We start from the raw sequence: 24,415 nt of genomic DNA on the forward strand, positions 1-24,415 counted from the left end.
CCGTACCAAGCCCAGTTAGTGGACCGTACCAAGTCCAGTTAGTGGACCGTACCAAGCCCAGTTAGTGGACCGTACCAAGCCCAGTTAGTGGACCATACCAAGCCCAGTTAGTGGACCGTACCAAGCCCAGTTAGTGGACCGTACCAAGCCCAGTTAGTGGACCGTATCAAATCCAGGTTAAAGGATACAACCATGTCAAGTAAAAATGTATGAATAATGTAACGTAAAATATAACATTTAAAATGACTAATCTATGAAGTTGCTAGGTGTGGGATTCTCTTTGGTGGGAGTTTAGCCGAAGGAACTTTAACGTTATGTTCTGACTCACATTATGAGTTATGGGATAAAAGCAATGTGCTAGGCACACGGACAGAAAGGCTGACAAACAGACACACACAATAGTTTTGCACACCATGATTGAAATGCCACGTTACCATTTTAAAAAGGCAATGTGAAAGCAGTAGGAAAAGGGGATATAGCAATGTCAATTGTTATTTATATGCTCCCATCAACCAATGGAGCTCCATTGCTCTCTGTTGACCTTTATGCTTTGTTACTTTAATGTGTACTTTAAATGTACTTATGGTTGAGACAATTTGAACCAATCATTTCAGTCCCAATTGAATCATTTAAACGTTTGCATTTCAATGCCACTGCAGTGCCACACACTCCCTGTGCAAAAGGGAAGTGTTCATAACCGACTTGCTTTCACATACACACACGCACGCACAAAAGCGGAGCACACACGCAACACACACACACACACACACACACACACACACACACACACACACACACACACACACACACACACACTAACACTGCATTAGTATAAAGGTAGGTAGATAGGTACCCCGACTCAGACTGCAGTATATTCTGGTTAGTGGCTCCGGACCGCTGCTGCATTGCAGTGCTTCTGCCCCATAAAACAGCCCCGCAAATACTGCTGAGCAAGGTGGACCCTGTGTGTGTGTGTGTGTGTGTGTGTGTGTGTGTGTGTGTGTGTGTGTGTGTGTGTGTGTGTGTGTGTGTGTGTGTGTGTGAGAGTGTGTGTGTGTGTGTGTGTGTGTGTGTGTGTGTGTGTTTGTGTGTATATGTGCCTGTGCGTGTATATGTGTGTGTGTGTGTGTGTGTGTGTGTATTTGTATATTGTATATGTGTGTGTGTATATACAGTATACTATATGTGTGTGTGTTGAAGCTCAGTGTATGGTGAATGGTAGCAGTGGTCTTTAGTAGTTGCTGCTCAATGAGAGAACACATTGGCTGGTATGGAATGATGGTTTTAATATTCAGACTCCCGGTTCATTAAACAGGTCAACGTGCATTACCATTGAATCCAGACTTCATGCTTTGTTTCATCAACTTCTTTCTTCTAAGCCTTATATAAAAGAGTAACACTAATGCACTAGTGCTTTTGCTTTTAAAGTCTGATAAATAATTATACATATAATCATTTTTGCAAGACAGCTAATGAGGGCAAGTTAATGAATTGTTTTGTTATCAGCTGCTCATATATAGTGGTAGCGTTTGTCATTGAATTATAACACATACTAATACTCAATGTAACACTATTCATTATATCTCATTTGTAAGTTGCCTTCATGTCAATCACTTCACAATTCACTCACTGTCCTTTGAATCTGCATCAAAAAAAATACAGATACAACAAATACACAGGTGTCCACTTCATTTTCCACTTTGTCATTTCTTTAAAATATCTGCACAGTGTTCTTGGCCTCCTCTCCTCTTCATTTTTCATTCACGAACTTGAATTCCAGATCAACAATATATATTTTTCTTGACACCTCAGCTGTCACTATGTGATTGGATCTCTGTGTCGGCTTCCTCAGCAAACCAAATGATCCCCCTATATATAGAGCTGCTTTTCTATAGGCTTCTTCCTTCTCCTATTCAAGCTTAGTCTCATCCTTCCTTCCTCTTATCTGCTCACTTCATCTTTTTCAGCGCTTCTGCTTTATATTTCTACGGTTTGAGATAGAAAGCTGTATAGATACATGAATGGGTCGATGGCTCGGTAGTTATATCAGTGTGTTCTCAATCAATTCTTCAGTTTTCAGTCAGTATATGTCACCCTTTTTCCAGTCAAGAAGGATAAGTGGAGGAGATGTCACCCCCTACTGGTTCAATGTGGAAATAGGAAATTCTGATTCCACAATGAAAATAATCAGCAGTTCAGCAGAAATGTGGTGATGGAAAAAAAAGGTTATCATCTTGTTGTTTCTTGTGGAGCTGTGGAGCTAACTAGTTATTATGTGAATAAATGACAATCATGTCTTGGGATTCCTGAGATTTGTCTTTGATTAAAGTAGAACGATGTGTTAGTACGAAGTGCTGTACAACACTGTTGTGAATGATATGGAAATTAATGCAGAACTTAAGTGGACTAATGTGCAGGCCATGTCAGGCGAAGGCCTGAACAGAAGCATATATTTATTGATAGAAATATGCATCTCACTATTCATCACAAATTGTCTAAATTCAATATGGTAAGCAGGTTTTATTTTGGGAAAGACACAACACAATGATTAAACGGTTGAGACGAGTGAGACGGCTTTGTTGGCTGAACTAGACTTCTGTGTGACTTTGCTCCAAAGGAGAGAAGAGACATGAGCTGGACATTTTAGCTGTGCTGTGCTGGACAGAAGAGGCCTCAGTTAGTCTGGTAGTGCTTAGGCTGAGCGCAGGAATGTGGAAAAAATAACAAATACCACACTTAAGGTGAAGCCAATACTCAAATGACTGATTTCCTCGAGCACAATAAAGGGAATCTGAAAAAGAAAAGGTACATTCATCCAATGTGGGTCAGAGCATTCCCTGTTCCTTCAGTATGTATAACTTGGTTTCTTTCATTCTATTGACACTTTTTGTATCCGGTCCTTTTTGTTACAGTCATGGTACCTCGGCAACTGACCTGACCTGACGGAGGAGTGGGTCATCACCATGGCAACGCAATGTCGAAGGAACCCAACAATGTTGACGACCCGAAAAGGATATACTGAGTATATAAAAGTATAATATGTGGTTACACATATATAAATATGCACCTACAAATATTTATATATGTTTATCCATGCTTCATACCTTTTTTGGAGACTGCCTTTTGGAAAGAGGAGGAGATGGACGGAAGAAGAAGGTGGTCAGTCTTGCTACTTGGCAGCCCCTTGGTTAACTACGCTCCGAATGGCGGAAAGGGGCGACAGAATGACTGCTTCACGGTGGCACCCTTTTATGAGTTGAGATGTCTATTATGGACAGCGATGATGGGATGGCCCATGTGAACTGTCCTGGCCACGTGTTTGGCTGCAGAGCAAGGGGTCACCCAGCCCCAGAGGGGGGCGTGTGGTGGAGTCATCGCATCCCCAGGTAGAAGCCTGCTCCCGGGGGACAGGGCAAACAAACTGAACCGTCCATCCACAACCACAGTCCTTTATCCCTGACTGCTACCCTTTATCCCTTAGCCCAGCACAAGTGCTCCTCGCTGGGAAGGACTTCAGCCCCGGCCTGCACCCTGAACGCCCTTTGCCCTTCCATAACTCCCAGAATGCTCCTCTCCACTGCAGGTGCTGCTTCTTATATATGCAAATATGCCTCTGTTCTTTTCTAAACAAACCCAAAATACATCGAGAGAGGGAGGGAGAGAGAGAGAGGGCACGATAGATACCCTGTTGTGAGTATAATGGTTTCTTTGCACTTTTTTTCATGATGCTCTTTGGATGTTAGGGGGGATGTTTGAGCAGAGCATTGGTTTTCCCCCCGCTCTCTTCCCACCAGAAGACAAGGGGCTCTTTCTGTTTCTTGACAATCATCACCTGTACCCTTTACGTTGCTTCCAAAGGATCATCTTTTTAAGACTCTTTTAAATTGTTCTCTTTATATTGGAAACAGAAAAAACGGTGGGACATATGAACCATATTCATCACAGTGCGCAGTGCCATCGTCATACTCAGCGGTAGAGCTAAGCACAGTGTTATTTGTACGCGTACATTGTAAAAGGTATATAAAATGTTTTTTTACAGGAGAGAATTTGAGTTTTTACAGATAAAAAGGGGTGTAATTTGGGTTCAAATTGCAGGATTAGGACGACTCGTGTTGCTGTAGTTCTCTGTCTTTAGTAGAAGCAGAAGTGACTCGTTGGACTTGGGCACTGTGTACCGATGGAGGTCCGTCTGTATGTGACTATGGTTCTTGATGTCTCCACCACCATGCTCTTCATCCTATAAAGATTGTGTACGTCATCGCTGTGTCCTCAAACACTTGTCCATGGCTTTGGGGGGAAGATACTGGGATACAGCAGGCATTGCACTATGATTAAGTTCAATTTGTTCTTTTTTTCGTCAAGGAAACCTTACTTTCTTGGCTTGTTTGACCTGATGCAAAGCGTTTAGGCCACAGCATGGTGTTGTTATAGGTAGCGGCCCGTAGCATTTCCCTAGTTCGCTATAGCTGAATGTTAGTTTGAACTCAGCACAGGTTTCACCCTCATATTCTAGAATGTGCCACGTTGCAGAATGTGGTGTGTTCCTCTTGACCTTTCCTTTACTTTCACCAGGAACTTGTGGATACAGGAATGAGCTACACAATAGTAACCTGCAGTTAAATGTGGACAACTTAATAAGGAATGTATGGCTAGCGCCAGGCAAGTTCAGCATGCTAGGGCTAAACCAAACAAATGCCCTAATTGCTTTCTGCTGGCAATAAGCAATGTAATGAACCTTTCAAGCTGCATTTTATATAGTATGAGCTACAAAAACGAAGGTTTATTTGTTCCCAACCTCGATGTAAAACATCGGGATGGTTTGGTAGGGAAAAGCAATATTTTGATGATGGGATTATGCTAATTTGAGTTATTATTGTTTCTTACAAAGATGCTTCATGTAGTCTTCGTAGTCTTTTTGTAACATTTTGTAACTTTATTTCATGTCACTACCATTGTATTGCAACTCATTCAGTGGCAACCCAATTACATCCTTATTAGCAACATTAACAAGCTGTCATAGCTGCCCTTAACAAAGTTACACTAAAGCTACTATGAGGCCCAAGGCGTTTTATCACCATGTTTTCTTTATTGGTTTATAGATTATCTTCTGAAGCGAAACACCATTGACACACTCGCCAACATTCACACTCTGTGATGTGATTTAGATATCTCTTTTAATTCTGGCATTTTTATATATTCTAAAGCTGAATTCATCGACGATTGAACATGGTACTCCATGTTCAGCAAACCACCAGAAGTAAAAATAATGAATGTTATTTATGGTGACTAGTTGTTTGATACCCAATGCTACATCATGACCTCTATGGAGCTTTACGGCTAATGAAACATACCACCATTGTAAGTTCCCGAGGGTTAATATGCACCAAATGGGCTGGCAGTCTCTGTTAGGAATTAGATGATGTTTTTTTAACAGGTTGAAAGCAGGCAGCAGGCGACGAGGCTGACTGTGGTGGCTCTGTGTGTTCTTGCGGTGTCTGAAGGTGATGAGCTAGTGACTGTGTTAGGGCTGGGGAGGATGGGAGACAGGGGGTGGGGTGGGGGGGGGGGTGGGGGGGCTGGGGAGTACGTTTGGATAAAAAAATAACAAAGTTAGCTAAGAGCTGATGTAATACTGCATGGTGCTGCTATGGTCGCTGTGCTGACCTAAAGAATGCATGGCTCAACGCCCCCCCCCCCCCCCCTTTACCTCGGCCTCCTCTTAATGTCCTCATGTCGTCCCGACCTCTTTCTCTGTACCCAGACGGGTAGGACATTACATGGAGAAGTCTTCCCCTATTCAAGTATACTCCTTTGGATTTTTAATAATAAGCCCTGTTGTTGAACCTCTATTTTGCACGATGTTTCATATAAAAAACACCCACACACACCCACACACACATACACACACACACACACACACACACACACACACACACATACACATTATGTGCCTTGCCTTAGTTTAAAAACAATGATACATTATGGAGAAATTACCTTTTGTGTGTTCTTGGTACAACCGGTCTGGTAGTCCTTAAAAACAGAAAGAAAAAAAAAAGAAGAAATGCTGCATGTGTGACTGCTTGTCGCTATCCAGTTTGGAGGGTTTTCGTTGAGGAGATGATTGTCTGTTAACAGCAGCACTGTTATTGTCATTCAGAGATGTTACACTTGTGGTGTCCGCCCGACTGAGGGCCTGCACCGGCATCACAGCAGTATTACTCCACTGACGCCACGCCAACACTTAAAGCAGTCAGCTGGATGAATGTAAAGGCCCCTCCATGTACTAACAAAAGAGCGTTTTCGCATTGGCTTTCGGAAACTGCTGTCGAGCGCGGCTATTCCGACAGAATGTAGTCACTGCGATGGGAGGGTTGTTTGTTTAGCGGCGCGGGTCGAGGCGGGAAGACGAGAGCCGCGGCCCAGCGGACCCAACAGACACCGTCGTGACATTGGTGACCGATTGCAGGCAGCTGTATATTGGGGGTTGGGGGAAAGGTTTGACTTGTTTGTTATGAGGGACTGACTGTCTGTAATAAAAAACTAAAAACTAAATGAACAACCCTTTCACAATAATTCATGGCAATTTTTCTAAATTTGCCTTGACAGTGTTTGAATTGGAATAGAGGCAAACAACACAGACAATGTGTTTGCAGGAGAAAGCCTGTTTGTATTCATCCGTATTTGTGCCACACAATGCCCCGCTTAAGTGTTAAATTGTTAGGGTCCCTGATGCTGTGGCCCAGCCCGTCAGTGTTCCATCAAATGGAGAAGAGTAATTGTAAGGTTTCAGGGCGCAGATTGACCCCTCAGCAGGGCTTCAGTGTTCTGCAGCCGTGAGACGGCCCCTCCGCCGCTCATTTGTATTAGAGGCCTGGTTTGACCATGTGACTCATCGAGGCCTCAGGCCACATATGCGCTTCATACTGATTGATGCATGCACTAAACACTATCCTTAAGCTTTTATCATTGACCTATTTTATTTTTTTGTTTTTCTTATAGCTTTGAACACAACTTTGTGTATAAATACTATGTAGCGTTATAGAGGTTGTTTGTTATAAAGAAACTGATGAGTGTGTATAGAATCTTTACGTTTGTTTCGCTTTTTAAATTTTTGTTGCTTGAATACCGAACTCTTTCGAACCAGTGGCCAAGCCACCGGGTAGTGGTTCCATGAAATGGACGTGAAGGGGAGTTGTTTGGATGCTGAGGTTCTGCCAAAGATGTGGAGGATAATAGGAAGAATGAGACATGATGAAGTATGTGGCGGTTAATGTCCAGGTCTGTCTGCAGGACACGTTCAGTGCTGTAATTGCAGCATTTCTTGTCAAAGTAAACCTGGTGTCTGTCTAGCTAGAGCGAGGGTCCTCGACACCACTGTTATTTGGTTTAAAAAGGTCTGATCTGAATGTGTTGATAGTGGCATTGATAATAGTGCTACATCAGCCAGGAAGTGCTAGAAGAAGTTGCTAGAAGATAGAAATGCTGCAAATACTGAGCAAACAGATCAGCACAAGATAGAATGAGGTCTGAAGGTTCAGACATGTGTACGTAGAGAAGGCATGAACTGTGTTTTGGTTATGAATTGGTAAAAAAAAGAAAATAGTCAGCCATTTTCCTTACCTCTTTGAAAGTCACTCTTGAAGTGGGTTGTTATTCGACTTTAAATATTCTTTTTCTCCTTCACCCTGTCTTCATTCATAGAGGCTTTGGTAATTGGGTGTCATAAGTATGCCTGCATCTTAGTTTGACCCTTTCACAAATTGCTGCCCTGTTTTGGCAGGCTGTCTACAGAGAAATAATTCATTTGAATCCCCAAGGGACTAGGCCTTTTGTCTGGTTAAATTACAAACAATGCCCAAATGCCATTCAATCAAAATCAGAGCGAGAGGCAAGAAGATACATTCGCTGTGTTGCATAAGGTTAGCGTTTGTACAAGACGCTTAACAAGTGTTTAAATGTTCAGGAAGTTGGGAAGGGACACGAAAAAGGGCCTTAATCATCATTTTAGGGACAAAAACAAGTATAGCTCCTTCAATTAATAGAGCAAGCCAGTGCCCACAATTAACACCATGAGATACACCTTTGTTCAGCCCTGCTGGTACACCTGTGATAGAGGCCTGTAATCCTACAAGTCAAAGGCATCCAGTGAGAACAATCTTACGACAAGAATCTGAACTAGAAAGTGTCTTTTAACCCCCCGCCCTCTCCTGCCTTGTTCAACTTCTTATGCCAATGCTGTCTTCTCCTCAGGTATAATGGTATATATAAAGCATTGTTCTCCCATGTGGCATTGAATGATCTCTATCCTCTCTTTACCTTTCTTTTAAATGAACCAGCAGGTGAGCGGCGTGAAAGCCAAAACAATACCAAAAAAGGTTTTCAAAGAGCAGTGCCTATGATTTTACTGCTATCATTTGATTTGACGTGTGTTGTGTTCTGTCCAGTGCAGTCGTGATTCAAACGCCACACATGAGCATGTGATACATTGAAGCCCTGGGGATTGGTGCTCTATACATAACAAGGTTATCACTTGCCCTATCAGAGCTCACAAGCCATAATAGCCAAAGATGCTCATAGAAAATCCAGAGGGAACTGTCCCAGAATACCAACATTATGAGGCTTGTTGGCTTTTCTCACAGTTCTGCATGTAGACATTATAAAAGTTGTCATTAACGACGATGACGAGGTGGTGAGAGTGTCATATTTTCATGTATGTGACTACATGCCAATATATACTTGTTCCCAACCTAATCAACCAGGAGATTTTAGTACAGGGCAATGATTTGAACAGAGAACTCCAAAGGATTTTCTTTTACTCTTCTAAAAAACAAATTTAAGAAATGTAAGTGATCAATGCAATGTATCACTGTCAAGAAAGAGGATCATCTAACTTTTTTTTTTTTTTTTCAATTACAATTCTGAATCCCAGTAAATCAAGCTTAGCATTGATGGAATATAAAAATGTGCAGGCCTGTTTCTCTTTCTTATTTTTTTTACTTCTTTCCAATGGCTCTGGAATGATTCTGGACATGTATTAGCATTGTGAGCACTTTGAACCTCTCTGGGCGATTTCCTCAGATCTTTGGCTGGATGCAGTGTGTGTCAGAGGGGAAAAGGAATACCCTCTACTCCATCCAAGTGTTGTTGGTGTTTTGTGTTTTTTCATCGAGGGCTTTTTTCCATGAACAATCGGAGTCATTTCCCCACTGTAATGCTGCTGTTAACTGATAACCTTATTACTCCGGTTTTGTTTAGTTTTTTTCTTTTTCTTTTTGGTGTTACTTGAATTGATGATTGTTTTCTTGCTGAAGGCAAAACCTTACAACAAAATCTTTTTGGAACTTCGAAAATGTAAATTACTATAATTATATTTAAGTAATAATTAAGTAATTACAATTAACATCTTTGTAACATGACGTTTTTTTTTTCCGACAGCAGTGCTATACTGGTTACTTTCTGTCTTTCTTGGTACTTTAGTTCCTGCACGCTGTTTTCTCCATGTGTTATAGACTGTTTTTAAAGAAGGGAAGACACATGCTCTTTTCTCAGAAAACCTTTTTATTCAGTGTCATATTTTAAGGACTTTATTTCTCATTATAACTTCAGATAATACTATAGTAAAGGACTGCTTTGCTTGCTGCGAAGAGACAGTATATGTCCCTCACACCAGATATGTAATGTGGTGAAAAACATAAATGTATTTTAATAGGATGACTGCCTGGAGGCTGGATATCTGCACTAGAGAGAGAAGCGCCATCTTTTGACAATAAACAGGGTTTCTCCCTTTTCCTCCAACCTGATTTAGAGCTGGGTGGTCCAACCCATACACTATTGATATTATGAGACTAAATTGGCTGTGTTTTTAGTCATGAAGCCATGTTGATGTCCTAAATCTTCCATTTAGCTGAGGTAATATTAATATTTTGGCTAAATGATCTGCACAAATAATTCCTCAGGCCTAACTTATTGGTCATCATTTCTAAATGTAAAATATTTATCAGATTGTCTCTATAATAAATAGTGACTGCTTAATCAAACAATTGCGGTTTTCAGTAAAAAAATATTTGTAACGTTTGATTTTATTGATATTGCCCACACAAACCTGGCTTTGAAAAGAGCCTTTAGTCTTTAGAAAGACTTTGTTGGTGTTGGCACCATCCAATAATATTTAGTTCATGCTGAAGTGAGTGCTGAATCCTACTTTGTGCTTTAAAGGCCAACAGTGTGTAAGGACCTCTCTCTGCAGAACAACGTTGGGCACGTTGGCTGTGGTTTACTGTCCTACGCTAAAGCTTTAAATCTATCATCAAGGACTTTTCTTTCTTTTTTTTTTGTGATTCACAGAAGTCTGATATTCTATACTTTCTCTGTTCCATTTTAAATGTGGTCTTTAACTGCAGAGCTTCAATGTGTGACACATTTCTAAACTATTATTGATACTGACCTGGTGTGAGGGATGTAAACAGCTTGATGATATTTCATTATAATGTATTCAGCCATTGCTATCAGCTGCTGCTGATGAATTCATTACTGGAAGTTTGTTTCCCTATGCAAAAATATACCATTAATAAACAAGCTATGCCACAACTCAGCCAGCTGGTCTACTTCTTCGTCTATTTATTACAATTTACAACACACGTTATTCCAGCTGTTGTCTCATAGATCCTTTCTTATTTAAATTCCACTGTTGATTTCCACATTTTATTTCACTACATTTTAAAATAACAAAGCATTATATTAGAGAAAAATGTATTATGAGTTGTATGACATCTCATCCCATGTCTTACCATTGTGTGTGTCTCAAAGTAAAAAAAAAAAAAAACGTGTTTGAGTTTTTGTGTTTTGTGTTTTGAATATAAACATTTCTAACATTATTTATTTATCATTATTTATTATTTATTATTATTTAAAAAATGTTGTTCAGTTAGGAAAATTCTCCTATCCAAGCCGTCCTGGGAAGACAACATGAAAGAGCTCACAGAGAAAGAAGTACAGTGGGTTAGCATGTTACTCAAAACCTAAATATATTGATTTCATATATTAGGACTCTATGAATAACTTTTTTTATAAATATCCAAACATGCACCCAGTCCTAAACGTGTTGCATTGCAACAATATTACGGCCTGTTTATAATTTACGCAAAATGATTTCCTATGCTTAGTTAGTACTGTACACTCTGATGACTGGTCGAATGGGGAGAACAGACACCAGTTGACGGCCTAGAACTGCCCCATCTAGTGGTCACATCGTTGCATCTGATGAAGCCACGCCCCGGACAGAACTGTACGCTTGTAAAATTGGTCTAGTCAGTTGGCTGTCACGTGACTAAAAATAAACGAACTCATATGTATGTCATATATCATAAAGATCTTCCTAAACATAATTTATGTTAATCATAATATACAGGGTTGATGGGGCAAACACTTTTTGACGGTATTGTCAGCCCGTTCAGACTCTCGCCCGCCCGGCCAAGTTACTCAGTTAAAGTGGTCAAGCGCTCCTGTTCGCTGTTTCCGTCCGCGGCTGTAAAGCGCCAAACGTGAAATCAACTCCAAACGTCAACTTGTTATGGAGGTTCTTCGGCTCCTTTTGTGAAACGCCTGTCATTAGCATAAACGTTGTTTTTTAAACAGAAAACGCATCACTTAATAGCAATGGAAACACTTTTCAATAAACGTTTACAGGTTTACGTGAAGTGCAAAGATTGCGAGGAAAGGTAAGCATGCGAGCGTTTGCTACCTGCTAACAATACACCGGAGGCTGAAGTAATATGCGGCCCACACATGTATATAATACAATCTCTGACTTTTTTTTATACAATCTCTTTAAAGACACGTTAGAGGACTCATACACGTTAGATGACTCATGTACATATACAATACGCTAACGTGTTCATATGTACGTATGCGTCATTTAACGTGTGTTAAGTGCTCGGGACTCTTCACAATGGTATCACTAGCTGCCACTGCCTGTGTGTTTAAATACACGCGATGCCGTCACCTGAAAGGTGCTTCCTCGGGGAAGTCTTCAACTAGGCTGATCAATAAGAACTCCACGTTGAACCTTTCTAGGTGATCTAAGTGGAATGACTTAATGTTTTGAAGGTTTGCTTTACTATCTAATCACAGCTTGCAAAACATACCAGATCCTATCATAAGGAATTGGTGGTAGTACGTTTTTTACAATTTGTTCAGATCACCTTAATTTACACTCTTAATGTCATGTGTCATAACTTTCAGAAAAGCCAATATCCGGGTCAATATTGACCTTCGGGTGACATCAAACCCAGTCTACAAAAGAGTAAGTGCACGTTGTAACATTTCCTTGCATTTGAACTCTGCTTACTTTGGGACTTAGTTTACTTTGATCACAGCCAATCACATCCTTCAGACTGCCTGTGTTCGAAGTGAATGTACAAAGTACTTCCTGTGTAGGATACACAGATGTCCAATGCCGTTGCAACTGTTTTATTAGTTGAAATGCCTTACAACTGTAGCGCTTTGGGTGAAATGGCCTGTAAGAACATTTGTCAGAATTTAAGAAGTGAGGGGCAACAGGATCGCTATTCACTAGTCATTGAATAAATGACTAATACCAAACATGTCCTACCTCACATGATCAAATCCTCTTTGTATGCGACTACTCAACACTATACGATGATGCATACATAAAAGAGAACGTTTCATTGCCATTATGTGGATGCCAGCTAACCTTCCTGCCATTTTAATTGGTAGGATCTCGTTGTAAGGCTCACAGATGACGTGGACCCCTACTTTCTGTACAGCCTCTCCATATCTGAGGAGGACTACCAGAGGTATGTGTTCGAGCCTCTTGGTAGGCCTTCGTGTAGGAACTTGGAAGCCGTCTACCCCAGAGTAGCCTTTCATAGTGCTGCCATCATTGCTCATGGTGCTTCTTCCCCCCCCCCCCCCCCCACCCCACTAGTTTGAAGGTGCAACAGGGGCTGTTGATCGACTTTGCCTCGTTTCCCCAGAAGTTTATTGACTTGCTTCATCTCTGCTTGTCCGAACAAGAGAAGGAGAGTCCGAGGTGTGTACAGCAAAGACGACCTCCTGGTCCATTCACAATTTTGGTCTGATTTTGTAAAGCCAAAAGCGTTCTTGCGTCTGTAGAAACCAATCCATAACCCTGTCTGTTGCTTAATGACTCTGTTAGATCGTGTTGTAGTTTCCACCTGCTGCCTCGCCATGAGTCTCTAGCGAGTCCCTTTCGTTGACGTGCCAACAGATTCCTGCTGCACCTGGCGTGCCAGTCGTCGCTGCACGACAGCGCGGCCCACTTCAGCGTGGTGGAGACCAACGCCTTCAAACACCTCAACCACCTGTCCCTGAAGCTGCTTCAGGGTTCCGACAAGGAGGTCAAGGATTACCTGGCAACATGCCTTTCATCGCTGAAGGTAAGCCGCTTGAGGACGAGCTGCTACGCCTGCACCCTTGTGTTTACGGGAGCTGTTGAACCAGGAAGTACATTGGGGTTCCCCTTGTGCCGTTTCTCTTCTTAACATGGATCAGTCACCGCTCCTGTTGAATGTCTTCAAAGTGTCCTCGGTTCATCAACCCTTTATTTACACTTGGATGCCCGATTGCGACCATGGATTTGTTTTTCAATGAGGCCCTCAAAGGATAATTGCACGACCAAAACACTTCAGGGAAAGAATATTAAATTAAGATTGTGATCAAATCTAAAGGATATACAAAAGGACGAAGAAAAAGAGTCAGGGAAATGGCAAGTTATATCAAACAAAATTCAAACGATTTTGAGTACCTTGTTTTTAAGGAGCGCAATAAATGAAAATAAATTCAAGCAATAAATGCTTGAATTATGATCATCTGAAAGGATGCAGATTGTCTTTTCCTTTCAGGAGGACAAGCAGTCTCTGGAGATGAAGCTGAAGAAGACTGAAGAGGACCTCTCTAGACAGCTGGCCTACGCCCAGCAGGTATACGGCTCACCTTCTGGGACACAGATCAGAATCATGTGTTCAACTGTCCAACCGCTTTCTCTTTTGATCAATGCTGTTTTGCTGAATGTTAGACCTCTGATGAATAATAATATTGTTTTAATGATTTTAAATTTGAGAACCAACTTAATGTGACGTTTTAACTGAGAACGGGCCAACGATAGTGTAGCAACTTTAATTGAGACATGCGCTCCAAATGACAAATCCTTTCAGTCAGTTGGTTATGACAAAAGAGGAGGTGGAATGTCTGTCTTATGTTCAAACCAGTTCACCCGTGCTGAGATCAAATTGCAGTACTTCATTACTCTTTATAGGCAAACAAAGCCACTACACCATTTACATGAGATTTCTCTGAACTAGTATCCGTTGCTATCACTAGATATGACAGGATATCCATTATCTACAATCATCTTTTTAAAATAATCCGACCCTTGGGCTGCTTTGTCCTGTATGAAAGGTGCAATATAAATAAATCAGCTTCTCTCTATCATTGTGTTTTGTCTCTAGACTCTTGCGGAGAAAACCAAAGAGTTGGACAAGCTGCGTTCAGAATGGACCAGCCAGACGACGTCACTCTCCAGCCGCCACTCACAGGACCTCATGTCAGAGAGAGAAAAAGCTCTGGAGGTTACTCTTTTACAATCAATATGGCTTTTCAACGTACTGTACAAGATGGGAATCTGCTTGTGGTGTATATGGGTTTTACGTTTACCCTCTTGTCTAGGTGGTACGAGGGAGGTAAACGTAAGCAAGTACAGGGCAAATGATCAAAATGAGACGGTTGTTTAAACAACAGGTACAGGTGGAACATGGGTGTTTAATGAGCTCTGTGACGACACACTGACCACACAATACTTGAGGATAGGAACACGGGAAGGGAGAGGACAGGTTAATCTACGATGTAAAGGAAACCAAATCTGTACTATGCTGGGGGGGGGAGGCGACAAGTGGATGCTCAACGCACTGCATGTAACAATTAAAAATACAAACATACTAATTATGTTTATTAGTTGAGAGGGAAGAATTAAGTGAGCACACCATTAACTTGTGTTGAACAAAGTGATTGCTTTCAACTTCAACTAAAGGGAATAGAGAGGAGAAAGGTTACAGCAGTACTGTGAGTGCCTGTGTGCATGGGTTCCTCTCAGAAGAGCGGGCCCCCCCCCCCCCCTCACAGCAGCAGCAGCAGCAGCAGCAGCATGGGCCCTCAACACTGACCAGTCCCCCCCCCACGCCCCCGTAGATCCAGGGCCGGCTCCAGCAGCAGACAGAGCAGATCCGCCACGAGCTGGAGGGCAGCCACCAGCGCAGCAGCCAGCAGCTGCAGAGCCGCCTGGCGGAGCTGGAGGCGTCCACCCGGGAGCTGACGGAGCGACGCTACAAGAACGAGTCGGCCCTCCGCGACCTCAAGATCAAGTTGGCCAGCGCTGAAGAGGTGGGTCCCTCTCCCTGCTGCACAACCCCCCCCCCCCCTCCCCCCCCTCACAACCCCCGACGTCTCCCCCACGCCTCGCTTTCACCAACATCTGCCCGTAATATCAACGCCCCCCAGTGAACTCATCACAGTGATTAGTAGTGGATGGTAAATGGTCTGCATTTATGTAGTGCTGTTTTGTAACCAGGGGCCACCCAAAGCGCTTTACAACATTGCCTGACATGCACCCATTCATGCGCACGTTTCCCACGGCGGCGTCAGCCACGCAAGGCGTCAGCCAGCGCTGTCGGGAGCAGTTAGGGTGAGGTGCCTTGCTCAGGGACACTCGGCTAGGAGGAGACGCCCGGGGGGCTTGAACTAGCAATCTTGCCGTTACCTGCCAACCCCGCTCTAACTCCTGAGCTACTGCCAGCCCCACTAGTAGTGGCTGGGGCTGGGGTCTGCACCCGGGCGGATAGCATCAGGACCACCTCCTCTAAACCCCCCCCTCCCCCCTCCCCCCCCCCCAGGAGTCCCAGCGGGCCAAGCAGCAGGTCTCCTCCCTGCGGCGGGAGAACGGCACCCTGGACACGGAGCTCCACGACAAGGAGCGCAGCATGGGCCAGCTGCAGACGCGGCTGGCCGTGCTGGAGCAGGAGGTGAAGGACAAGGAGCAGCTGATGGGCCGCACCCGGGAGGTGCTGGAGGCCACCCAGCAGCAGAAGGTACGCAGGGGGCGTCTGGGGGGGGGGGGGGCAATGTCGCACACTCGGGTCAGACCCGTTTGGCCGTCGTCGTCGCCGTCACGGTTGCTCAGACCTCGTGAAATGTTGTTATTGTTTTAATAGTTCCTTGTTGAAACAATAAAATATTTACCATGCATGCAAAAAGTATTAGCAAGTGCATTTAAATTCTGCACTACGTAACGTTGGAGTTCAAGAAATAAAGGAAGAAACGGTGTGCCACGGTTATATTTTGATTCATTTATTTCATTAGGAGACGATGGAAGGGAACATTGAATCTAAAGACCATCAAATAAAGAAGCTGGAATCAACAGTCAAATCGCTGTCGGAGGAGCAGAAAAAGGTGGGCGGAGTCATGATCAGACATCTCATGACACACACACGCACTTGCCCAAATAAGGGGGGGGGGTGGGGGGGGGGTGGTGGTGTGTGTATGTGTATGTGTGTGTGTGTGTGTGTGTGTGTGTGTGTGTGTGTGTGTGTGTGTGTGTGTGTGTGTGTGTGTGTGTGTGTGTGTGTGTGTGTGTGTGTGTGTGTGTGTGTGTGTGTGTGTGTGTGTCAATAAAAGCTCCTTCCCATTTCCCCCCACGAGGCCAACGGCATCATCAAGAAGCTGCAGGCGGACGGGCGGATGCTGGCGGAGAAGATCAAGGTGAAGAACTCAGTGACGGTGTCCCAGGAGAAGGTGGTGCAGGACACCGCCGAGAAGCTGCAGACGGTCCGGAGACTGCTGCAGGACGCACAGCAGCAGCTCACGCACAAGGATGAGCAGGTGGGTGTTAGGGTTGTGGTTAATAATAATAAAATGTCTGTCTGTCTGTCTGTCTGTGGCCTTTCAAACTCAAGGACTCAAGTGTTAGGACGCTTGTTAGTGTTAGTATTGTTATTAGTGTTATAATTCGTGTTTATATGGGTGAGTATTGTTAGTGTTAGTATCTTTTATTAGTGTTAATGTTAGTATAAGTGTTGGTGTTATCAGTGGGGGAGATGGTGTCAATGAACTTGGTTCTTCAAGTTTTAATCATTAAAGAAGCATTGTTCTTCATCGGGTGTTTTTTGTTTTGTAGTGAGGTTCTGACTCGGTTGCAAGCTGTTAACGTGTCATGTTAAAGTCATCTGTTTTGATTGGCAGGTCTCCAAGCTGAAGGAGCAGCTGGAGACGACCATCGAGAAGCTTAATGAGAGCAAAGAGGTGCTGAAGACCAATGAGAATGGTGAGAAACGATGAGTTACTATGTTCTTCTGACTGTCACCTTAAAGGAGCCAACCATAGCTGCAGCAGTAGCTCTCAAAATCAGAAGGAACAGTTGTTCCTAAAATGATCAGTTGAATTATATAATGTAGTTTTTGTCTCCTCACGCAGAGATGGAAGTAAATGGGGCTGATGGACTTCAGCCCCAAGTGAGGATAAAATGGCAGTTATGTCATTATTATTGATGGAACTAGCTGAGCTGATTGTGAAGATTTACAATTTGATTTACAATTTGATTTACAATTTGCTTCGAGCCAGTATGCTAGCTCCTTGTCTCTTTTAAGACAAACGATTTTCCATCAGGGTTGAACTGTGAGGAGGGCTTGGCAGATGATGTCAATCTTGCTTTGAAAAGCCCTTCCGACCAATTGTGCTAAGTTTTTTTTAAGTGTCTTTCTGTGTTATGCCTCAGTCATCGGTTGGTTGAACAAGCAGCTGAATGAAAAGCAGCTCTTGAGGAAGCCCCCTTCTCCAGAGACCTTCCAGACCCCCTCGACCTTGTCCACCACTGCAGGCCCGAGGGTGTGTGTGTGTGTGTGTGTGTGTGTGTGTGTGTGTGTGTGTGTGTGTGTGTGTGTGTGTGTGTGTGTGTGTGTGTGTGTGTGTGTGTGTGTGTGTGTGTGTGTGTGTGTGTGTATTGTACGTATTGTATACATATTTTCCTATTAAACTGCATGGACAGAATGACCCTAGGATCAGCTTTTGTTGACCATCTACTGATGGGTTGACTCTCCTGCTGCTGTATGGCTCATTTCAGCCATGTTGACTTCCTCCATTGTACCAAAGGCCCAGTTTTACCCCATGGCTCCCAAGACGGGCTTCTCTCATGCAGACGCTCCGGATTTCCTTCCTCCTGACCAGCGCACTCTGCCACCACCACCCCATAAACTGTAAGTCGCACGGCTATGTGAGGTATGCCTCGTTATGTCTTGATAAAGAACAGTCGTAGTCATATCCTCCTTCTTTGGGTCCAGGGTGGAGTCCGGCGGCTTGGACGCCAAGTACTTCGAGAGGAGAGAAGACAGCATTCCTCTGTACGGCCTGCTGTCCAACCTGCCCTCCAGAGGTGACCTATGCAGGCAGCACTGTGCTCTGAAGCAGTACTAGATTCAACTGTTGAACTGGCTATCGGGGGGGAATCTTGGTTTGGTATTTACTGTTTTCTTGTAAAACAACGTTTTTATTCTTGTTTCTAGAGTTCCCTGCACGCCCGACGAAGCAGACCATACCTTCAGCATACTTCTCTGCATAGTCTTTTAACCATGGCTGCTTATGGTGCTCCCTTTATTTATATTTGTATTTCCTCCTTTTTAAAATGGTTTTAATGTTGTCATGTTTTCAGTAGCGTCCTGTTGGGTCTTTTACAAATTTTTTGTTATATTTACTTGCATGTGCAAAAAGTGTCATGTCTTAATTTATCCACCACATTAAAATTTTTTATCATATTTGAAGTTATCTCAATGTTTTACTTTCAGTTTTACATTTTAAAATGGATTTAATTGTGTGAGGCCAAGTTCCATAATAAAGTGTCAAATGATCATAGCAATAACATTCTGTTATGCATCCCTTCCATTCAACTTGGTCATTTGGATATCTGAACCAAATTAAAGGATTATTAAACTGACCTCTGACCTGGCATGTTTTGCTAACAATCCCTTTTGTTAGCTATTTGAATTTATTCTGTGCATGATGGACAGAAGTGATTGGATTATTTGTACCACCAGGTGTAAGTGATTAGACATTAAAAGCTGCTTGAAAATCAAGAAGCTAACGCCTGCGGGAAGGCGTGGCTGTACGACCAGCCCTGCCTAGAAAGGTCCAGCCCCGCCCACAATACAATTTTAGCATACCTGCTGACCTCATTTGCTGTACCGTAGCCTATATATGTAGGCTACTGTATATTATATTGGTGAAACACGACACTGCCAATGTGGCAGTTCCATGCGCAACAGGGATTTCTAAAGGTTACTGTAGTGGCGGCGACCAGTGTCAGGAGCAACATCACTACGGTAGAGATAAGAAGGTTCTACGAGCGCTTCAGACCAACCTTACCAAGGAACGACATAAGCTACGAAAGAGATTCGTTGCAAAGAACGTTTCGGGAAACACGTGATGTTAAGGTAGAACTTAAAGTAGGCTAGAGGTTACGAATGACGTAGCATTAAGAAGGCTTTAAGAATGTTTAGGGAAACCGGGCCCTGGCTCGTTGTTGATAACATGCCTGTGATTAAGGGGGAAGGGTCAGGTGTGGTTCATCATGGGGGTGGGGTGGGGGGGGGCCAAACACACTTTTTTTTTAAGAACTTTGAAATGTTGCTGTTTCAGACAAAAAAATGTTGGGTGACCCATAAATTCCGAATGGTCCCTAATTAACTTATAAAGCGTGTGATGAGACAACGAGACGATCTAGTTGTGGGCCAGCAGAGGCAGAATTTTAACCAAATTCGGCCTATAACCTTATAGGCTACATACATCTAGTCTCCACCAGCTGATGGGCCGCACCCGGGAGGTGCTGGAGGCCACCCAGCAGCAGAAGGTACGCAGGGGGCGTCTGGGGGCGTCTGGGGGGGGGGGGGGCAATGTCGCACACTCGGGTCAGACCCGTTTGGCCGTCGTCGTCGCCGTCACGGTTGCTCAGACCTCGTGAAATGTTGTTATTGTTTTAATAGTTCCTTGTTGAAACAATAAAATATTTACCATGCATGCAAAAAGTATTAGCAAGTGCATTTAAATTCTGCACTACGTAACGTTGGAGTTCAAGAAATAAAGGAAGAAACGGTGTGCCACGGTTATATTTTGATTCATTTATTTCATTAGGAGACGATGGAAGGGAACATTGAATCTAAAGACCATCAAATAAAGAAGCTGGAATCAACGGTCAAATCGCTGTCGGAGGAGCAGAAAAAGGTGGGCGGAGTCATGATCAGACATCTCATGACACACACACGCACTCGCCCAAATAAGGGGGGGGGGTGGGGGGGGGGGTGGTGGTGTGTGTGTGTGTGTGTGTGTGTGTGTGTGTGTGTGTGTGTGTGTGTGTGTGTGTGTGTGTGTGTGTGTGTGTCAATAAAAGCTCCTTCCCATTTCCCCCCACGAGGCCAACGGCATCATCAAGAAGCTGCAGGCGGACGGGCGGATGCTGGCGGAGAAGATCAAGGTGAAGAACTCAGTGACGGTGTCCCAGGAGAAGGTGGTGCAGGACACCGCCGAGAAGCTGCAGACGGTCCGGAGACTGCTGCAGGACGCACAGCAGCAGCTCACGCACAAGGATGAGCAGGTGGGTGTTAGGGTTGTGGTTAATAATAATAAAATGTCTGTCTGTCTGTCTGTCTGTGGCCTTTCAAACTCAAGGACTCAAGTGTTAGGACGCTTGTTAGTGTTAGTATTGTTATTAGTGTTATAATTCGTGTTTATATGGGTGAGTATTGTTAGTGTTAGTATCTTTTATTAGTGTTAATGTTAGTATAAGTGTTGGTGTTATCAGTGGGGGAGATGGTGTCAATGAACTTGGTTCTTCAAGTTTTAATCATTAAAGAAGCATTGTTCTTCATCGGGTGTTTTTTGTTTTGTAGTGAGGTTCTGACTCGGTTGCAAGCTGTTAACGTGTCATGTTAAAGTCATCTGTTTTGATTGGCAGGTCTCCAAGCTGAAGGAGCAGCTGGAGACGACCATCGAGAAGCTTAATGAGAGCAAAGAGGTGCTGAAGACCAATGAGAATGGTGAGAAACGATGAGTTACTATGTTCTTCTGACTGTCACCTTAAAGGAGCCAACCATAGCTGCAGCAGTAGCTCTCAAAATCAGAAGGAACAGTTGTTCCTAAAATGATCAGTTGAATTATATAATGTAGTTTTTGTCTCCTCACGCAGAGATGGAAGTAAATGGGGCTGATGGACTTCAGCCCCAAGTGAGGATAAAATGGCAGTTATGTCATTATTATTGATGGAACTAGCTGAGCTGATTGTGAAGATTTACAATTTGATTTACAATTTGCTTCGAGCCAGTATGCTAGCTCCTTGTCTCTTTTAAGACAAACGATTTTCCATCAGGGTTGAACTGTGAGGAGGGCTTGGCAGATGATGTCAATCTTGCTTTGAAAAGCCCTTCCGACCAATTGTGCTAAGTTTTTTTTAAGTGTCTTTCTGTGTTATGCCTCAGTCATCGGTTGGTTGAACAAGCAGCTGAATGAAAAGCAGCTCTTGAGGAAGCCCCCTTCTCCAGAGACCTTCCAGACCCCCTCGACCTTGTCCACCACTGCAGGCCCGAGGGTGGGTGGGTGTGTGTGTGTGTGTGTGTGTGTGTGTGTGTGTGTGTGTGTGTGTGTGTGTGTGTGTGTGTGTGTGTGTGTGTGTGTGTATTGTACGTGTTGTATACATATTTTCCTATTAAACTGCATGGACAGAATGACCCTAGGATCAGCTTTTGTTGACCATCTACTGGTGGGTTGACTCTCCTGCTGCTGTATGGCTCATTTCAGCCATGTTGACTTCCTCCATTGTACCAAAGGCCCAGTTTTACCCCATGGCTCCCAAGACGGGCTTCTCTCATGCAGACGCTCCGGATTTCCTTCCTCCTGACCAGCGCACTCTGCCACCACCACCCCATAAACTGTAAGTCGCACGGCTATGTGAGGTATGCCTCGTTATGTCTTGATAAAGAACAGTCGTAGTCATATCCTCCTTCTTTGGGTCCAGGGTGGAGTCCGGCGGCTTGGACGCCAAGTACTTCGAGAGGAGAGAAGACAGCATTCCTCTGTACGGCCTGCTGTCCAACCTGCCCTCCAGAGGTGACCTATGCAGGCAGCACTGTGCTCTGAAGCAGTACTAGATTCAACTGTTGAACTGGCTATCGGGGGGGAATCTTGGTTTGGTATTTACTGTTTTCTTGTAAAACAACGTTTTTATTCTTGTTTCTAGAGTTCCCTGCACGCCCGACGAAGCAGACCATACCTTCAGCATACTTCTCTGCATAGTCTTTTAACCATGGCTGCTTATGGTGCTCCCTTTATTTATATTTGTATTTCCTCCTTTTTAAAATGGTTTTAATGTTGTCATGTTTTCAGTAGCGTCCTGTTGGGTCTTTTACAAATTTTTTGTTATATTTACTTGCATGTGCAAAAAGTGTCATGTCTTAATTTATCCACCACATTAAAATTTTTTATCATATTTGAAGTTATCTCAATGTTTTACTTTCAGTTTTACATTTTAAAATGGATTTAATTGTGTGAGGCCAAGTTCCATAATAAAGTGTCAAATGATCATAGCAATAACATTCTGTTATGCATCCCTTCCATTCAACTTGGTCATTTGGATATCTGAACCAAATTAAAGGATTATTAAACTGACCTCTGACCTGGCATGTTTTGCTAACAATCCCTTTTGTTAGCTATTTGAATTTATTCTGTGCATGATGGACAGAAGTGATTGGATTATTTGTACCACCAGGTGTAAGTGATTAGACATTAAAAGCTGCTTGAAAATCAAGAAGCTAACGCCTGCGGGAAGGCGTGGCTGTACGACCAGCCCTGCCTAGAAAGGTCCAGCCCCGCCCACAATACAATTTTAGCATACCTGCTGACCTCATTTGCTGTACCGTAGCCTATATATGTAGGCTACTGTATATTATATTGGTGAAACACGACACTGCCAATGTGGCAGTTCCATGCGCAACAGGGATTTCTAAAGGTTACTGTAGTGGCGGCGACCAGTGTCAGGAGCAACATCCCTACGGTAGAGATAAGAAGGTTCTACGAGCGCTTCAGACCAACCTTACCAAGGAACGACATAAGCTACGAAAGAGATTCGTTGCAAAGAACGTTTCGGGAAACACGTGATGTTAAGGTAGAACTTAAAGTAGGCTAGAGGTTACGAATGACGTAGCATTAAGAAGGCTTTAAGAATGTTTAGGGAAACCGGGCCCTGGCTCGTTGTTGATAACATGCCTGTGATTAAGGGGGAAGGGTCAGGTGTGGTTCATCATGGGGGTGGGGTGGGGGGGGGCCAAACACACTTTTTTTTTAAGAACTTTGAAATGTTGCTGTTTCAGACAAAAAAATGTTGGGTGACCCATAAATTCCGAATGGTCCCTAATTAACTTATAAAGCGTGTGATGAGACAACGAGACGATCTAGTTGTGGGCCAGCAGAGGCAGAATTTTAACCAAATTCGGCCTATAACCTTATAGGCTACATACATCTAGTCTCCACCTAGAGAGCACGGGACCAAACATCTTGATACCTCATAAATAACAGTTTTGCGTAAGCAGTAAATTGTCTTGCGTTCCTCTCACTAGCCTTGTTTGAGCTGCAGGTAATTTAAGTGATGTCCACTTTGAGTGGCAGCAGCAGCCGTGGTATGAGCCCTGTCTAACAGGAGTACTGTCTGTTGTTAATGTGTCTGTTCTCTCACATTCAGATCTAAAGGGCCGCTGCCAGAGGGAAGGGTGGAATGTTACTGGAGATGCCCCAGTTGGGATTTTTGTTTTCCTCCAGCCATTACCACACATCGACTTCTACTATTTTTTTTTTTTTTTATAAGGTCACCAATGTACCGGTCCAAAGCAGTATGTCTCTGGAATCTCTTTCCCGTCATTTAGTTTTGTTTACTGTTTTATTAAATGTATTTTGTGTCTCAATATAAATGCCTCTACATAAGAGTCAAAAATATATATTTTGACATTGACTATTTATCTTTTGGCGAACAATTTAAATTGTACTCTTCCGGCTAGACTTTCACATTATGCAAGAACGTACATCTTGGGTAACTGCTGGATAATTGGAACTGGGGTGTCAAAGACCTGTGGCTGATCTCCACATCTGGAGCGGCACTAGATTTGAGGGAAATTCATTAAATCTTCTTGCTGTCCAAAATGGGCAAATGGAAATTCAACTCCCACCTTACCCATATATTGTCTCTTTGTCACTCGTGCAGTGCAGTGCAATGCTCGCTCTCTCTCTCTCTCTCTCTCGCTCTCTCTCTCTCTAACAAGTACATCTCTGGATTCGCGAATAAAAAGATAAACCATTA

General features: G+C 43.4%; 3 protein-coding genes across 4 annotated transcripts in view; all 3 read left to right on the top strand.

Annotated features, from left to right (window-relative positions):
* Positions 1–10,771, top strand: part of nfic (nuclear factor I/C) — a 31,240-nt gene extending 20,469 nt beyond the window's left edge. For both annotated transcript variants that reach the window (XM_084473407.1, XM_084473408.1), the window contains exon 13: positions 2,913–10,771. In XM_084473407.1, the coding sequence (XP_084329533.1) occupies positions 2,913–2,933 (21 nt within the window). In that variant the 3' untranslated portion in view covers positions 2,934–10,771. The remainder of the gene's footprint in view (positions 1–2,912) is intronic.
* A 549-nt stretch (positions 10,772–11,320) lies between these two features.
* LOC311352689 (spindle assembly abnormal protein 6 homolog) lies at positions 11,321–18,796 on the top strand. Its single transcript, XM_084472487.1, has 16 exons — positions 11,321–11,717; positions 12,241–12,301; positions 12,736–12,815; positions 12,947–13,051; positions 13,250–13,418; positions 13,884–13,961; positions 14,490–14,609; positions 15,226–15,417; positions 15,927–16,121; positions 16,393–16,482; positions 16,732–16,911; positions 17,272–17,353; positions 17,804–17,913; positions 18,178–18,281; positions 18,366–18,457; positions 18,588–18,796. The coding sequence occupies exons 1-16, from the start codon at positions 11,656–11,658 to the stop codon at positions 18,641–18,643; spliced, it is 1,776 nt and encodes a 591-aa protein (XP_084328613.1). The 5' UTR covers positions 11,321–11,655; the 3' UTR covers positions 18,644–18,796.
* Positions 18,797–19,882: 1,086 nt separating this feature from the next.
* Positions 19,883–22,744, top strand: LOC311353629 (spindle assembly abnormal protein 6 homolog; the record flags this gene model as incomplete). The annotated part of the gene is made up of 8 exons (XM_084473536.1): positions 19,883–19,927; positions 20,209–20,298; positions 20,489–20,668; positions 21,029–21,110; positions 21,549–21,658; positions 21,897–22,000; positions 22,085–22,176; positions 22,307–22,744. 8 exons carry the CDS (start codon positions 19,883–19,885, stop codon positions 22,360–22,362), a joined length of 759 nt encoding a protein of 252 aa, XP_084329662.1. The 3' UTR covers positions 22,363–22,744.
* Positions 22,745–24,415: the final 1,671 nt, after the last annotated feature.

Source organism: Micromesistius poutassou (assembly GCF_964030765.1).
Source record: "Micromesistius poutassou genome assembly, chromosome: 9".
In the NCBI taxonomy this organism is placed as follows: domain Eukaryota; kingdom Metazoa; phylum Chordata; class Actinopteri; order Gadiformes; family Gadidae; genus Micromesistius; species Micromesistius poutassou.

Coding starts and splice junctions, on each gene's coding strand:
- LOC311352689 (XM_084472487.1), top strand. CDS start 11,656: ATGGAAACACTTTTCAATAAACGTTTACAGGTTTACGTGAAGTGCAAA. Junction 16,122..16,392: donor AGGCCACCCAGCAGCAGAAG/GTACGCAGGGGG, acceptor TTATTTCATTAG/GAGACGATGGAAGGGAACAT. Junction 16,483..16,731: donor TGTCGGAGGAGCAGAAAAAG/GTGGGCGGAGTC, acceptor TCCCCCCACGAG/GCCAACGGCATCATCAAGAA.